The sequence below is a fragment of the Rutilus rutilus genome (genome assembly GCF_951802725.1).
Source record: "Rutilus rutilus genome assembly, chromosome: 15".
Lineage (NCBI taxonomy): Eukaryota > Metazoa > Chordata > Actinopteri > Cypriniformes > Leuciscidae > Rutilus > Rutilus rutilus.
The window spans coordinates 36415455-36432086 of NC_140220.1; the positions used below are offsets into that span (position 1 = coordinate 36415455).

Below are 16632 nucleotides of genomic sequence, written 5' to 3' on the forward strand. Positions count from 1 at the left end.
CTCAGGCTTATAAATAAAAAAAAAAAAATCATTTTTGATGCATTAGCCTATGATGAATTATTCAAAAATATTTAACCTTGTCATTGTGCTTTTACTATGATTTATGCAAACCCATGATATTTATGTTTTCTGTTTTTTTTTTTTTTTTTTTGTCATTATGATTTTTCATTGTTAAAGATACAACCATGGTATCTTTCACTGATCTTGTATGTAGATATAAAGTTCTGCAAGAAAAAAAAGAAAAAAAGAAAAAAAGATATGACCGACAGGTGCACTAACACGACAACCCTTACTGTAAAAAAAAACTACCAAATTTTGACAGTAACATGCTGTTTTCCCCATTAAAACAACAATATACCGTAGAAAAAAATGCATTCTGAGTGATATTTGTCTTTTCGAGAAAGTAAATTAACAGTGCGGATTATGAAAAAGAGAGAAATTACATGATGGAAGAAATGGAAAAAAATTAGGAATAACATGATGTGTAATAAAGAAAATATGGAATTCTGGAGAAGTGGAGAAGTAGAAGAGACTTGAACTGCTTCCTAAAAACATTCTTGTTTTACCTGTTTGTTTGTTTGTTTTATTGAATATTGCAGTGTGCATTGACTGCATTCTAAATGATTTCTGTGCACATCATTATTTTTTTAAAATTCATATGCCTCAAAATCTTGAATCAGAATAACTTCCTCTCCCTCCTGCAGCAACATCTCTTCTTTGATGATGAGGGCGGGGGAACCTGTCAATCACACGAGATCCACCAATAGCAAACCACAACCATCCAATCAATTCCCCACAGACAAAATCTGCATCTTCAGTACAGTAAAACAGGGGTCTCTTACATGCCACGGACCCCATATATGATATTTCTCATGCGAGGGACCCCCATTCTAAAATTTAAAAGGCAGCTATAATATTTAAATGGAAAAAGACTAAATTTATTCTGAGATGTGTCAAATATTATTTGGGGAAAAAAAAGTTTATGTAGTTCTGTACTGTGTCTGTACTGATCTATTTTTAATTATTTATTTAAATGTATTTTATTCATTTATTAATATTGATTTTTTTTTGTCTAATATTGTTATTTATTTATTTATTTTATTCACTTATATCAAATTCATTTTTAATTTATTTTAATCTTAATTGTTTATTTATTTTATTTTATTTTAAAACTTTTCCCAGGACCTCTTAGCGCTCTCATGTGGCCTAAAACCCCCTTCTGTAAAACACATATGGTTCCTCAGAAATTGACGCTTCAGACTCCTGTCCACTATGCGGCGCAAATGCACGCCATAAAACACCGTAATATTATGAGAAGAAGAGAAATGGCGATCTCCAGTGAGCGCGTCGTAGAGGATCTTATAGGGACTTTCCGCGAGTCTTTAAAAGCACAGGGTTTTGAAATTTATCCTTTTAAGGTAATTTGTCCGGCTCCACGAACATAATAAAAACAAACAGGCTCGATAATGAAAGTATTCGGCGTCTGTATATCATAGTGGTGCATGTATTATAATGTTACGTCTATCCACGTGAAACTAGTTCTGCTCATAAGCAGTCAGAACCACCTGTGCACGTACACATAAGTGGGGAATAAACATGTTTAGACGTCACTTATGTATACAGCTCTGAATGTGACCACTAAAAGTATTGAGCTGAGCTTTCACTGGTTACTCATAGGCTAATATTTGTGTTTTCTGGCAGGTTGGCTGGTACAATGCAGTGCTATCTCATGGCCATCACCTCCCTTACCCAGCAGACACTCTGGCTGTGGTGGTCCTGAGCACTCCGGCCATGTTTGAGCGCTCGTTCCTGCCCTTCTTACAGAGCCGGCGCTGTGAGGGCCTCAGGGACCCCATAGATCAGTGCAGCGCACACACCATCTCAGCCTGTGTCTCACTGGTATGATTCAGGGCAGGACAACAAAGATGATTTACACTGCATCAGATTTTTCTCCTGGTTCACAATCACATCATAACTTGACTCCTTTTGTGGTTAGATTTTTTTTCTGTTTTTATCTAGAGCAGGAGTTTTCTAACTGGGGTCCGGGGACCCACAGGGTGGAATAACTTAGATAAAAACAGTGTAAAAGAATGTATAAATAAATAAAAGATTCAACTAAATTAAATTATTAAATTTGATTAAAATGAAAAATAAATCAAAGAGATAAATTAACTTTTAAGTAAATCAGGTAGCACTCTGAATCAGCATGCACCAATGCTCTGTCATAATAATTTGTTAACAAACAAGTATTCATTACCTCAACGAGCTTATTGTTTCTGCCTTAAATTATTACATTGTTTAAATGAATACATTTTTAGCTACCTGTGATTTGTATATGTACATTTCTGAAATGCATAACTTAGACAGTCACCTCTGATAACAGATCACTCTAAATTGTAATGTGGAATTTCCTGTAAAGCTGCTTTGAAACGATGTGTATTGTGAAAAGCGCTATACAAATAAATGTGAATTGAATTGAATTGAACTTTACAATAAGGTTAATTTGTTAACATTAGTTAATGTATTAACTAACAATGAACAATACATATGTTACTGTATTTATTAATATTTGTTAATGTTAGTTAATAAAAATACAGTCGTTCATTGTTAGTTCAGAGTGGATTACCTAATGTTAACAAATATAACTTGATTTTAATAATGTATTAGCAAACAGCATTGAAATTAACATTAACTAAGATTAATAAATGCTGTAGAAGTATTGTTAATTCTTAGTTCATGTAGATTTATTGTAAAGTGTTATTGTAAATCAATAATTAGTTGATTAAAATAAATAAAATTGATTTGAATAAATAATAAATTAATGCATTTGATTAAATACATTTTGATTTAAATAAATATAATAAACTATAAATAATAAAAAGGAAAGCAGTAATTCAACTAAGTAACTAAATGAATAAATGCATTGATTAAAATAAAAAAGATTAAAATAAGTAAATTAAATTTGATTTAAATAAAGAATTAATATATTTGATTGCTAAACATTTAACTGTACTACAATTAGTAGAAAAATGCAGTAATGTAATAGAAACTAAATATTTTCCACATTTATTATTTACATTTTACACAGTATTAATTGGGTCTTTATACATGAAAATATATATATACATTTTAGGGTGGGGGTCCCTCACATGAGGATGATCATATTTTGGGGTCTGTAGCATCTAAAAGATTGAGTCCTGTTTCCATTATCCGACCATGTTTTAATCTCTCTCTCTCTCTCTCTCTCTCTCTCTCTCTCTCTGATTGATTGATATGATTGTAAAGCGCTTTGGGTGTACACTAGTACATATGAAAGCGCTATATAAATGCCTCATTCTTCTATTCTTCTCTCTCTCTCAGTGTTTTCCCGATCAGGCTGTGGATGTCAGTTATGATTATGAGATGCTGCCCAGCAGAAGACCCAAGTTTCTCGCACAGACCGCCGCACACATATCAGGAGCAGCGTATTACTACCAGAAATCAGACATCCACAGTCCACCGTGGGCTGATCAGGTCAGCCAGACACTTTCATCATGTTTATCACGCTTTATGATATCAGTCGATTGAAATATTTAACTTTGATTCATCAGAAAACGAAATTATTAGGGCTGTGACAGGCTTATGAAAAAAACTACATATTACAACTCCAAGTTTCATGAAATTAAAAGCATGCTAAGACTCTCAAAAGCATCCAAAAAGAATATTAAAGTCTGACGCATTGCCATGACAACAATATTCAAGACATCAAGAATCCTTTCACAGGTGTACATCTGCGGTGTCTTGACATTATCCTGACAAAGACTGAAGCAAATCGGGTAAAAATAAGAGGGCAATTTTAAAGAATTGTGAATGTAACAGATTTCCTGTTGCCAGTTGGTGGCGCTATAACTTTGACTCACAATAGTCACATCCATGTGATCGGCCTCTTACAACAAACACGCAGTTAAATTTTTGTCCTAAATTTGTTTCAACGCCACTGCCAATCCTTTTGAGATATCAAAAATCCGCTCGCAATTTAGCATCCTTAAAGGGACAGTTCACTTTGAAATTAATTTTTGATATGTTTTAGCTTACCTCAAGGGCATCCAAGATGTAGGTGTCTTTGTTTCCGCAGTAGTTTCAATTTTGATATTTTTAGGTCAAACCGTTCTTGTCTGTCAGTCATTTAATGCATGTCGATGGTCACTGTCTCAAAACACAAGCACAGAGTCCAAATTAAAACAATTCCCCACGTCCAAATTAAACAATTCCCCATCATAAGTACACATTGATGGCCTAAGACACGAAACGAGTGGTTTGTGTGAGAAAACGAACAGTATTTATATCGTTGTTATCTCTTGAAAACAGCACACGTCCAAATGATCTGACGGCGCGGGCGGGTATAGATATATACATAGATGTCGCCTTGGCTACGGTTTCGTTCTAATGAACTGCAGTAGCCAAGGCGACATCTATGTATACTGAGTTTTGTTGCGATCGGATGAATGCCCTTGGAGAAGTATATCAAATTCCAGATAGTATTCCAAAAACCGATAATAGCCAACTTCCTGTTGAAGTGGCGTATGACTTATGCGTACGAGTGCGAGAGTTGTCCGGCTTGATGAGATCTATAAGTGTATGAAGTTTGGTTACTGTAGTTGAAAGGGGTTACAGAGCCCCTCAAATACAACCTTATAAAATGGTCCGCTGCGGAGCCCCCCCACGACAAGTTGTGTCCGGCCCTGATGGCCAACGATTCCTATGTGTGTGCAAAGTTTCAAGAGTTTTTGAGCATGTTAAGGGACCCAAAAGGTAAAATAATAACAATAATAATGTACCTAAGGAAATCAATAGGGCCTTCACCCTTTCAGGGCTTGGGCCCTAATTAGATCAGTTAATAACTATGATAAAAATATTCAAACACGCTAACTACAAGTGTGCACTGAGAATCTCCATGTCTTCCTGAATCTATCTAGAATCTGTGCACACTGTATCACAGTTTGTGTATGTCATTGTGTTGCACATTGTCTATATGTGACTATAGTCACCCCCTAACCCTAACAATTATCATGCAAGCTTATTTGTGTTGAACAGCTGTACCTGCCACAAGATCTTTCAGTGGCCCGTCTCGTCTATGCTAATGTGGAATGTAAAGATATTGTCTGCTGTTCCTGAGAGTCTTTCTCCTTATACTACACAGAAGATGTTTGGAGTCTGCATACACCCCAAGCTGGGTGGCTGGTTTGCTATACGAGCCCTGCTGGTCTTCAAGGATGTGCGAGTGGGAGCGGATCTCCAGCAGAAAGATCCTCCAGACTGTGTGCGCTCACAGGAGGACCGGATCGACTTGCTGGAGAGGTTTAACTTCCGCTGGCAGGACGGGAGCTACAGAGACATTGTGCCCACGGAGGAGAGGTACTCCGATCAGCAGATAGAGTATTTCACGACTCCTCCAGGCCAGCGGGGGGAGCTGCTCAGACGCTGGGGCTTTCTGACGGAGACGGACACTGAGAAGCAGAGCTCCACAAACAAACAGGGCTGTTTTATAGCTATTTCATAGCTGTTTTCCCAAAGATGTGCTCTGCTGTGTGGAAGACACATATAAAATAAAAAATGTAAATAAAATAAAAGGCAATTGAGGCTTTTTATCTTGCAATTCAGACTTTTTTTCTTGCAGTTTCAAGTTTATATCTCACAATTCGGCCTAGTTTGTATTTGCACATTTTTTTATCACAATAGTCAAAATTGTGAAATAACTCGCAATTACATTTTTATGTGTTATTTCATAGCGGAAACAAACTTCCATACGGTTATTTCGAATTGCATTCAATGTATTAAGATGCTGTGAACATTCTGCAAGTGTCTCACTGTAATCGCTATTCCACTACAGAGGAAATGTATAAATAATAAGTTATTTTTTTAATTTAATAAAACAAAGAGAATTAGGGGTGAGTATTCTGTCATGGGGAAGTACACCCTGCAGCTTTCAAGAGGCCTTTTTTAATATTTTAAATATTTTATAAATTACCACTAGAGGGCACTCCACCCCAGACGATTGCCACTCAGTATTGGCCTTCATTTCCCATCATCCTCTGCCGGTTTCATTATCACTGATTGTCACAGATGTTTCTCGTTTGCTCTTTCTATAAAAGCCTGGTACACTCACTCCCTGTCTGTTAAACTGCAATGCTGAGCCATTGTGTCTTGTTTCTCCCTTGTCTTGTTTTTTTTTTTAACAAAGCAGTTGCAAATTTTACCTTGTAACTATAGAAAGCTCTAATATAATATATAGGTAAAACAAGTTAAAATCAAACCTTCAGGACTCTTATTAAATATTTTGCAGTTTGACTTAATAATTTGAACTTATTTTTATGTCTTGTTTCATAAAAGCAATGAGCAATCCAATGGCATGCTGTATTGCAGAGATGGGCAATCATTTAATGTATTTAAAATACATAATTACTTTTGAGTATTTAGAAATGTTGCTGGACAGAAAATAATCAGATGGAATTTGTATCAAGTACTTTGAGAAATTGTATTTTGTGTATTTAAAATGCATAGACATGTAAGTATGTCAGAGTATTCTTGAATAAGAAAATAACTTTAATAATCAGACTTAATCTTAATCACATTTGTTGTTTTGTTTTAGATGCAAGTCATTTACATGACACATTATGTTGTGTCCAGCGCTCTCGCTGTGAACTCATGACCAGTAACCCAAAGAAAGAAGTTGTAAAGCCGTATGACCTTTCCCACATCTGGGTCGGCACTATCTTGCTGTCTGGGCTCTTTTTCAGAAAGGAAACGTTAAAAAGAAACATCCTGCTCATGCTTGGCCATATAATGGCAGTGAACGGTAACCAGCTTCAAGCTTTAAAAAAGGATGCAAAAGCTTCACAGAAGGAGCAGTGCTTCTCCAAGCCGTCCAGGAGCCTCGTCACTGCACATTCTCCCTCGGATCTTGCAGTCTTGGAAAAAAAGAGAAAACAGTATGGAAAAGTATTTGTATTTTCTATTGCCTCTATTCAGTTTTCTAAAACCTAAAATTAAATACTTAATAATAATAATAATAATAATTCATTCAAGTGAAGTGTTTTCATGGCAGGTTTACTGATTATCAAACATGACTGAATGAATTCAAGCTGCATATTTTCATAATGCAACATTTTTACCATAAGCAAGTCTCTTTTGAACGTCACCGAACAAATGTTTACTCAAATGCCATTCAAACCAGCAACATAACGGAGCAAACAATCATCTAAATCAGACTGTACTTTGCTGTTTAGTGATTGTGCAACTGCAACATCAAACCGCATTTACAGTATCAAACTTGTGCTGAAGTGTTATGAACTGCTCTGAGATGCAAAGGCTGAGAATCCAGACGCAGTAGTTTATTAAAGAGTAATCCATAACAGGCAAAAGGTCCAAACTGATAACAGGGCAGGAACTCAGGCAAACAGGGTTAATCTAAGAGATAGCCGAACAGGAGAAAACTGCAAAACAGGCAACAGGGTCAAAAACATGGAACAGATACTCAAAGGAGCGCTCAGAAAAGCAGTTGTGACACATACAGGACTTAGCAATGAATGACTGAATGAACCAGGCTTGTACAGGCAGCGTTAACAAGATTAATGATGCACAGTAGAGGAAATCAGAGATGATGAGTCCGGGCAGTGAGTTCTGGGAAATGTAGTCCATGTTGTATTGGCAATGGAGTAGGGAGGAGTGCCCTCTGGTGGATATCAAGGGCACTACAGCTGGTGATTGTGACAGAGGTGAAGATATGCAGGGTATAAAGTGTTTTAGGTTTCTTCTAATCATATAAGCGCATGGGAGGGAATACAGAGAAAATAAATTACAGATGACTGTACATATATACTGTACTGTATATATGCCAAATATAATGCTGTAAGAACCATTTATGTTAAATATGGTCTGAAAAATCAACAGAGAGGATTGCAAATTTTAGTGTGTTATTTTGAAATGGCAAATGTGTAGGAATGCATTCCATTAGCCAAATTATAGGGACATAAAATATGTAATAGTGTAGTAATATACCGTATAATTCTATTACATTCGTATTTCAAGAGGAATGTTTTTACAGGATGACTTTGATTTATAAGTACCATTATTAGTTATTGATTTTCCCCCTAGTGTTTAATCTTTTAGTTCACACAGTAGAGCACAGTGTTAGGAACACCAAGGTGATAGAAATACATTCTTGCATGGGAATCAAACCTATTTACAGGTTTTACTGGTAAATGTATATACCTTGAAGTATCTTTAGATAAAAGCATTTGCCAAATGCAAATACTATAGTGATTTTTCTATGCAACCATGTGAATGTTGCTATCCCTCACTTATAATGTTATTTTTGCTTTAAAGGGGTCATGAACTGCATTTTGTTTTAAATTCAATAATGTTCTCTGAAGTCCACTTATAATGTTATCATGATTTTCACGTCAAAAAGCATCCTAATTTAGTAGTGTTTTTGATGGGTGTGTCTCGTTCAACACTTGGAAGTAAACGCCCTCCGCTATGTTCAAGTTAAAATCATTTTCAACGTCTTCGCAATCATGTGTGGAATTGTTTTGAAAACTCCAGAAATTGATAAATACCTCATTACACTGCCATTCTTAAATTCGATGAAGTGAAAAACACACATTGTCATTCACAGTGTCGTTTTAAATAAAATGAAACGTTGTAATGTCTTACTGATGATATAACCGAGGATGTTTCTCACTGAAGTTTTATTCACGATTACAGCGAATGGCTTTGATAAAAACAATTACAAAAGCAGTGTTCTCTACGTGCTTTCTTCCGTATCCGGGAACCCCCCGCATCAACCCCATAAATGCTGAAGTAAAGAAAAGCACATAACGGCACGTCTCTCATATTTACTACTACACGATATGCGTGGATCGGTGGGCGGGGCTAAAGAGGCAATGGTGTAGAAGTAGGCGTTGATCTTCTTCTGCAGAGGCGGTCTTTCGTCGCACTATGACGTCATAATGTGACAAAATCCAAAATGATTCGTTTGGGCAGCTTGGTTTCAATAAAAGCTGTTTTGGACTAAAGATGAAGTTCTGAAACTTACAGGATATTTTTATAGTAAAATGACAATTAGTGTACATTATAAATTGTTTATGCTCAGTAAGTGCATGATTAAATATTAATGCCTTTTTTTTTTCCTTGCACAAATGTTGCAATAGTGCACATTGGTGACAAAATGAATTCTTAAATGTCCAAATAAAATATCAAAATATGACATTATTTTGGAGCTATGAAAATCCAGTAGTCCAACCCCAGACCTAATCCTATGAACATACAATCATAACTTGGCATCTATGTCATTTTATGCAATGACAAGGTAATAAAGGGTCAGTTTTCCCATCTACAGGATCAAACTACACAGGAAACAGGTTCTACATGAAAGCAACACTTAAGTCAAGATTTTGGATTTCTTTCCAGGCTTTCCAGGCACGTATCTAGTGGAAGAAACTGACTTCTACAGTAGTGAGGTATTAGAACCTCTCAAAAAAAAACCTTTACCTCTAAAGGTTATTTATTAAAAAAGATATATATATATATTTTCATGTGTTTCAGTGGTTTTTAAATACGAATGCTTTAAGTCATCTAAGGCAGTGGTTCCCAATTCCAGTCCTCGTGACCCACTGCTCTGCACATTTTGTATGTCTCTCTTATCTGACACACTCAGTTCAGTTCATGGAGTCTCTCCTAATGAGCTGATGATCTGGTTCAGGTGTGTTAAATAAGGGAGACATACAAAATGTGCAGAGCAGTGGGTCACGAGGACTGGAATTGAGAACCACTGATCTAAGGTGATATGTTGTCCGTTTTCAACAGACATAAAATGTTTTGTATTGGTTCTGACCAAATGCTCGAAGTTTTAACGATAGACAGAAGAGAGCAAAGGTTGCAAAAGTTATTTTTAGAACCTCTCAATACAACATGCACCCATAAATGTTTGGTTGACCTCAGTGAAACCGTTATGTCACATGCGTACTCTGGTTAGATGTGCTAGATGACACTATGACCATATCGCATCAAGTTAAACATTACACAAGTTGCTCACTGCTCTCAAGAAATACATTATGCAAGACATAGATTTTGTTTTCCTGTAAACAAGATATGACAGTTACATTATATAATAGTATTGTACTGTATTTACCCCTTAAGGGTACATATTAGGGCCATCCCAGACAGCAACATAGTGTCGGCCCAGATCCGTCCCACATCTGGTGCTGGTGGAATCCACATGCACTGTACCAGATGTGGCCCGGATCTGGGCCGACACTATGTTGCTGTCTGGGATGGGTTTGATTCACAGGGAATGCATTGATAAAATGTGGAATTCAATGCTAGTCTTTTTGGATAAAATGAGTGTACATATCTAATGCATAACTGAATAATGTACAAACATAACCCAATTTTCTGAGAGTGTACAGTGTTGAGAAAATTTAGCATAAAATGTTTGTGTTCATCAAAATGTAAAATGTGTAGAAAATGTCTCTACTTGTATGCATCAATCCCCACCCACACACTCATTTGGTCCTGTCTCCATTTGGGACCAAAGTCCTTTGTTTGCTCTTAGATTTAAGCCCCTGTACTGACCACTGGACTTCAGCAGTCTAGCTGTATTTTCAACTAGATATGGATCTCATCAGAGCGGTGGGTGCTGTGGTGGTGTTGGCTGTGCTCAGCCAGGCTGCAGTAGTGACTGAGAATGGACTTCCTATTCTGTGGGAGAAGGCCCCGAGCGAGCTCTCCCAGCTGCCCACAGTCGACGGGGTGATCCAGATAAACCCATGGGACTACTTGCAGAGGATGGCTTTGTACAAGCTGCTGATCAACTCTACGGATCCCTACATGAGCTCCATGGGCCCTGGAGAAAAGGAGAGTCCTCTGTGGAGTCTTCCTCTGCAGCTGGGCTGGAAACTCAAATCAGGTATGATCTAAAACATCTTTAAAAATGGTTTAATTCCGAAAGGTTTCTGTGATATGATGGTTATGGGATCACTAGCTCTGTATAAAAAGTATTACATTGTGGGTGTGTGGATTAAAGTATATGTGAAAAAATTACACGCATGTAAATATGAATACATACACTATATCAGGGGTGTCCTGGAGGGCCACTGTCCTGCAGAGTTTACCTCCAACTTGCCTCAACACTCCTGCCTGGAAGTTTCTAGTATGTCTAGTAAGAGCTTGATTAGCTGGTTCAGGTGTTTAATTGGGGTTAAAGCTAAACTCTGCAGGATAGTGGCCCTTCAGGAGTAGGATTGGACACTCCTGCACTATATGGACAAAAGTATTGGAACACAGATTTTGATCTGTTTGATTTAATTGATTTAATAACAGATCCCTGACCTCAACCTCATCCAACACATTTGAGTTCAGTTTAGTTTAGTTCATTTCTTAAGCACATTTAATGACAGCAACAAGGCTGACCAAAGTGCTGCACAATACAAAATAAAAGACCATAAGATAACAGCTAAAAGGAAACAGGGAAGAACAAAATAAGACATTACAATGTATTAAAGGGGTGGTTGAATATGATTTCACTTTTCTAACTTTAGTTAGTGTGTAATGTTGCTGTTTGAGCATAAACAACATCTGCAGAGTTACAACGGTCAAAGTTCAAAGCAAAGGGAGATATTTGCTTTTAAAGAAATCACTTTTTAAGGACTACAACAAACGGCTGGTAGAGACATTCCTCCAGGGTTAGTGACATCACCAACCCTAAAATTTACATAAACCCACCCACAGAACGCAATTTATAGATTATAAAGACAGAATATGCTAATCAATGACTAGAAGATAACTACACATAAGCTACATTAATTCATCAACTAACCATTCGGAAATGTTCTTGAGTCTCTCCATCATTGTCTGACTCCGGTTTGAACATAAAAGGCTAAAAGTTTTTGAAATTTTCATTGCATGTCTGTGTGAGGTAAAAGGACACAAGCTGTTGTAGCTCCGCCCCCTGTGCTGGGAGCTGCAGCTCATTTGCATTTAAAGGGACACACACATAAACGGCTTGTTTTTGCTCACCCTCAAAAAGTGACAACTTTCACATGCTATATAAACATATCTGTGGCGTATTTTGAGCTAAAACTTCACACACACACACACACTCTGGGGACATCAGAGACTTGTTTTACATCTTGTGAAAAGGGCATTATAGCACCCCTTTAAAAGCCAATGAAAAGAGATATGTTTTAAGACTAGATTTGAATGCAGATAAAGTAAAAGCAGCCCTAATGCAGTTTGGAAGGCTGTTCCATAAAGTGGGACCAGCCACAGAAAAAGCTCTTTCACCCCGACACTTTAAGCGAGTTCTTGGAATTTATAGTAAGTTTTGATCTTCAGACCTTAGGCTTTGTTTGATTATGTAAATATTTATAGAAACTTTACGATTTTTAAACTCAATTCTATAATTAACTAGCAACCAATGTATATCTTTCAGAAGGCGAATGACGTACATATATTTTTTACATCCTTTCAGAAAGCATGCCGCTGCATTTTGAACCACTTGTAAACAATCAATTTGAGACTTAGATATACCATGGTAGATGGAGTTGCAATAATCCAGCGGATAGAAACAGCTTAGTTTTAGCAAGAAACTAGAACCAATCACAGACCTAATATGTCTATTGAACTAGAATGGAGATTGCAAGCCAGGCCTTCTCATCCAACATCAGTGCCTGAACTCACAAATGCTCGACTGGACGAATTGGCAAAAATTCTCACAAAAACACTCCAAAATCTTGTGGAAATCCTTCCTAGAAGTGGAAGCTGTTATAGTTGCAAAGGGGGCACCAACTCCATATTAATGTCTACGTATTAAGAATGTGATGTCATTAAAGTCCCTGTTGGTGTAATGGTCAGGTGTCCCAGTACTTTTGTCCATATAGTGTATGTACTTGTGCTGAGGAAATGTATAATAGTCAGGAAATTCAGCTCAGTACAGTATGTTAGCACACTAATTTAACAAAAGGACGCTTTGGTTGTCGCTAAAGTTTCACTTTACATCGTAGGCCGGTTGACTGACCCAAGCCCTGGCAGTACTAGCACTTGTGGATTGGAAAGTTCAGAACCGGTTTGCATCTCTCCTCAGAGCTGGTATGCATGTAAGTGCAGCTCTACATCTGCACCACTAGATGGACATAAAGTCAAAGCTATACCTTTTCTAAATCCCGTCCTGTATTTTCTCATTTTGTCTCTTGCACTCTCTGCAGGTATAAGCTACTATATGTCTGTGCTTCCATTCCTGGCAGCAGTTCAGACAGGTGTGGTTGGGAAGGGTGAGGTTCAGATACACATCCAGGTCCCAGCGGAGGTGGCTCACGATTACTGCTCCAGCTACACAGACTGCTCCACCAAACACCCCGATGCTATGTCCAAATGGCAAACATTTTTCCAGGTGTCTTTGTTCAGCTCCAGTCACTTTCTCTCTGGATGCACATAAATATTCACATTCGCGCATTCAGCATATGCTTTTTTCCAAAGTGACTCACAAATGTGACCCTGGATCACAAAACCAGTCACAAGTAGCACGGGTATATTTGTGGCAATAGCCAACAATACATTGTATGGGTCAAAATTTATCGAGAATATAAGCAGAAGAGACAATGTACATGATGACTGCTACCGTAACAAACACCACAAACTAAACACAATACAATGTCAAGCAGTAACAGCAATTATCATGCATGCACACATGGGATATTAGTAGTTTAAGAAGCACTGCATCTATACGTAATGGGGGCCAAACGTCTGTGACCACATTGTTATAACAACAAATGAAAAAACATTTAAAGTAACTGGAAGTAAGCAAATTTGTGACAATGCCCACGTTAAGGTCTTCGTACGAAAGGTTGTTGAGACTTGTAAGCTCAAGCACTAACCGCTGCTCTTTTCTGTGTTTCTCTGTAGTCTCTGCAGCAGATCAGTGAATCTGAGGACACAGATTTTTACAAGAAGGATCAGATTCTGGGACTGATGTGGGCAGCAGAGGAGGAGTCTCTACTGACCGCATACACTGCCTGCAGTGAAAGGTCCATATATGCTCCATAACACATTCAAACTTCTGCACATGACATCATGCCATTTCCCTAAACCAAATATGTGTTGATACTCTTCGGCAGGGGCCTACTGTTTTAACGAAACCTGTTTTGAGGCTTCTTTTATCATTGCTGTAGGCAGAAGTTGTACTCCTCTCCCGAGGTTCGGTTTGGACAGAGCTGGCTCCGCTCGGCAGCGTATGTAGCAGCTGCTCATTTCCACGCCAGCATCGAGAGGTCAGAGAAGTTCATGGCTCCCTTGCCAAGCCGGGTTCTGCAGGAGTCCGACAGCCCGCCCAACATCGCCGATCTCAGCGCAGAGGAGAACCACACACTCTACATTTTCAGCTGGATGAACAGTGTGAATCAACTGCTTGGTAAGAATATCAGAGGGATGGAGAGAGGTTGTACAGCAGGAGTCCAAACGTCTGAGACCACTAGGGAAATTTAAATACTTTTCTATTCTATTCTGTCAAAACATCGACATGGAATGAGGGTGAGTAAATCATACCAGAATTTTCATTTTTGGGCGAATTAAAACCTGATCATGTTCTCCAACATGATCCAAAGAGCATCAGGGTTATTATTGCTAACTAGAACTACTAAAAATATCTCTGTTAATTGAAATAAAACATAAATATCAGTTGAAGCACTACAATTATTAACTGTAAATAAATAAAAACTAAAGCTGAAATGAAAATAAATTTTTTTTTATAAAAAAAGTAACAAAATGTCAAAAGCACATGACGAAACAATTCAACAAAAATTAACAAGAAAACTAAAAATATAAGCTAGTTCAAAATATTACTAAAATAAGAAAATCTGACTCTCTTGTTAGGGGATTTACAGTCAAAAAAGACCCAGAACCAGATATAATGAATGAAGACCCGGAGTCAAGAGTGCAGTCAATTGAAGACAAGAGTCTGAATTATAATAAATGAAAGAAAAGTTTTACTGAAGATAGTTTGCGGTTTCAACAGCAGAAGTCAACTTCAAGACTCACACAGCGCCCCGCTTACAGTTACAAAGATCACAGCAGTGATACCCTTCACACACACACACACACACACACACACACACACACACACACACACACACACACACACACACACACACACACACACACACACACACACACACACACACACACACACACACACACACACACACACACACACACACACACACACACACACACACACACACACACACACACGATATGTCCTTGATCAGGTTGAATGATTATCATTGGCTACACTTTTAATATAACACAGTTCTCAAGGAAAGGACACTTTAGTCTAACTGGAAAGTAAGGCTTTAACAAAGAAATGGTCCCTTAAACTATAGACTTCAATGGCCCCTGTGACCATAGTTGTCAAAGCAGAGACTTTGCACCTCTACAGTTGTCTGAGAGGTGACTGAGGGTCTGGCTCAGATGCCAGGAATGCAGTAACAGTGCTTGCTCATTTAGCCCAGCTTCCAGAAATGAATTATGGACTTCTTTAACATTTGTCAATACATCCATACCTGTTAAAGAAGTCCATAATTAATTTCTGGAAGCTGGGCTAAATGAGCAAGCACTGTTACTGCATTCCTGGCATTTGAGCCAGACGCTCAGTCACCTCTCAGATAGTTCATACAGACTAGAAAGAATACATGAAAGGACATTTTTGATAATCACACTGGTAACTTCTAAAACAAAGTAAAATCTCATTACCCTAGAGAAGTCATTCAACTCATTTGATATTTGGAAGGAAAAATATTGATTAATACCTTGATTATAATCACTCATTAGATATACACTGAAGCAGCTGTGGATTCCAGAATACACCCCTTCACTCTCTACAAAGAGTCACATGATTAGTGTCACTTACATTTGATTAGTCACCTGGAAATAGTTTAGAATCTCCTCTTAAATGTTAATTTTAATGTTTAATTTTGTATTCTATATGGTCATTGTGGTCTCAGACATTGTGTACATGTGTTTGTGGCTCAATAAAATTGATGGATTAATACAAAATCTAAACCGTAATTAGATTAGATCATGCAATGTATTTTTTTTTTTTTTTTTTGGGTGAGAAACAATCTCACATGATTTCATGATCCCATGTTGCACAAAGAGTTTCTTGTAGTATAGCATACTTGTTGCAAAATTGAATCGTTACACAACAGTAAAGTGATTACAAGGCTAACTTAAAATTTCGAATATTTTGCAAATATTAACCAATACAACTGAAAACATCTGTGATTAACTAATGAATCCAATCTCAGTGCATTACTTTGCGTTTTGGGCAGGCGGTTCCCTGGTGAGACTCTGGCGTAATGCTATGTGTTCAGCTCAGGCTCGGGAGAAAGGTCAGGCCCTTCTCCATGACCTCGTCCTCGACCCCAAGTTCCCTGCTAGCGGTCTGATGTCAATCCTGACCGAGATGGCCACCAGCTGCTGACATCTCCAACAGATTGAAGAGCTGGGTAAAACCAGATCTGTTTGTTAATCTGCAGGAGTGTGTGCTGTGGCCACGACACATGCGCCATCTTTAACTAATAAAAAAAGAAATCAAAC

The 16632-nt window shown here is 37.7% G+C and overlaps 2 protein-coding genes across 2 annotated transcripts; both read left to right on the top strand.

Moving 5' to 3' along the window:
• Positions 1-1199: 1199 nt before the first annotated feature.
• On the top strand, positions 1200-5924 carry mmachc (metabolism of cobalamin associated C; the record flags this gene model as incomplete). Its single annotated transcript, XM_084432100.1, has 4 exons — positions 1200-1418; positions 1702-1899; positions 3361-3513; positions 5180-5924. 4 exons carry the CDS (start codon positions 1200-1202, stop codon positions 5537-5539), a joined length of 930 nt encoding a protein of 309 aa, XP_084288226.1. The 3' UTR covers positions 5540-5924.
• Positions 5925-10581: 4657 nt separating this feature from the next.
• On the top strand, positions 10582-16631 carry LOC311304826 (protein leg1a-like). Its single transcript, XM_084432131.1, has 6 exons — positions 10582-10948; positions 13044-13136; positions 13245-13429; positions 13942-14063; positions 14208-14446; positions 16365-16631. Exons 1-6 carry the CDS (start codon positions 10654-10656, stop codon positions 16514-16516), a joined length of 1086 nt encoding a protein of 361 aa, XP_084288257.1. The 5' UTR covers positions 10582-10653; the 3' UTR covers positions 16517-16631.
• The last annotated feature ends 1 nt before the right edge of the window (position 16632 follows it).

What these genes read in the sequence shown, in the direction of transcription:
- LOC311304826 (XM_084432131.1), top strand. Translation starts at nt 10,654, where the DNA reads ATGGATCTCATCAGAGCGGTGGGTGCTGTGGTGGTGTTGGCTGTGCTC. An exon ending in TCCTCAGAGCTGGTATGCAT is followed by an intron (nt 13,137 to 13,244) that starts GTAAGTGCAGCT and finishes CACTCTCTGCAG; the next exon opens with GTATAAGCTACTATATGTCT. An exon ending in AATGGCAAACATTTTTCCAG is followed by an intron (nt 13,430 to 13,941) that starts GTGTCTTTGTTC and finishes GTTTCTCTGTAG; the next exon opens with TCTCTGCAGCAGATCAGTGA.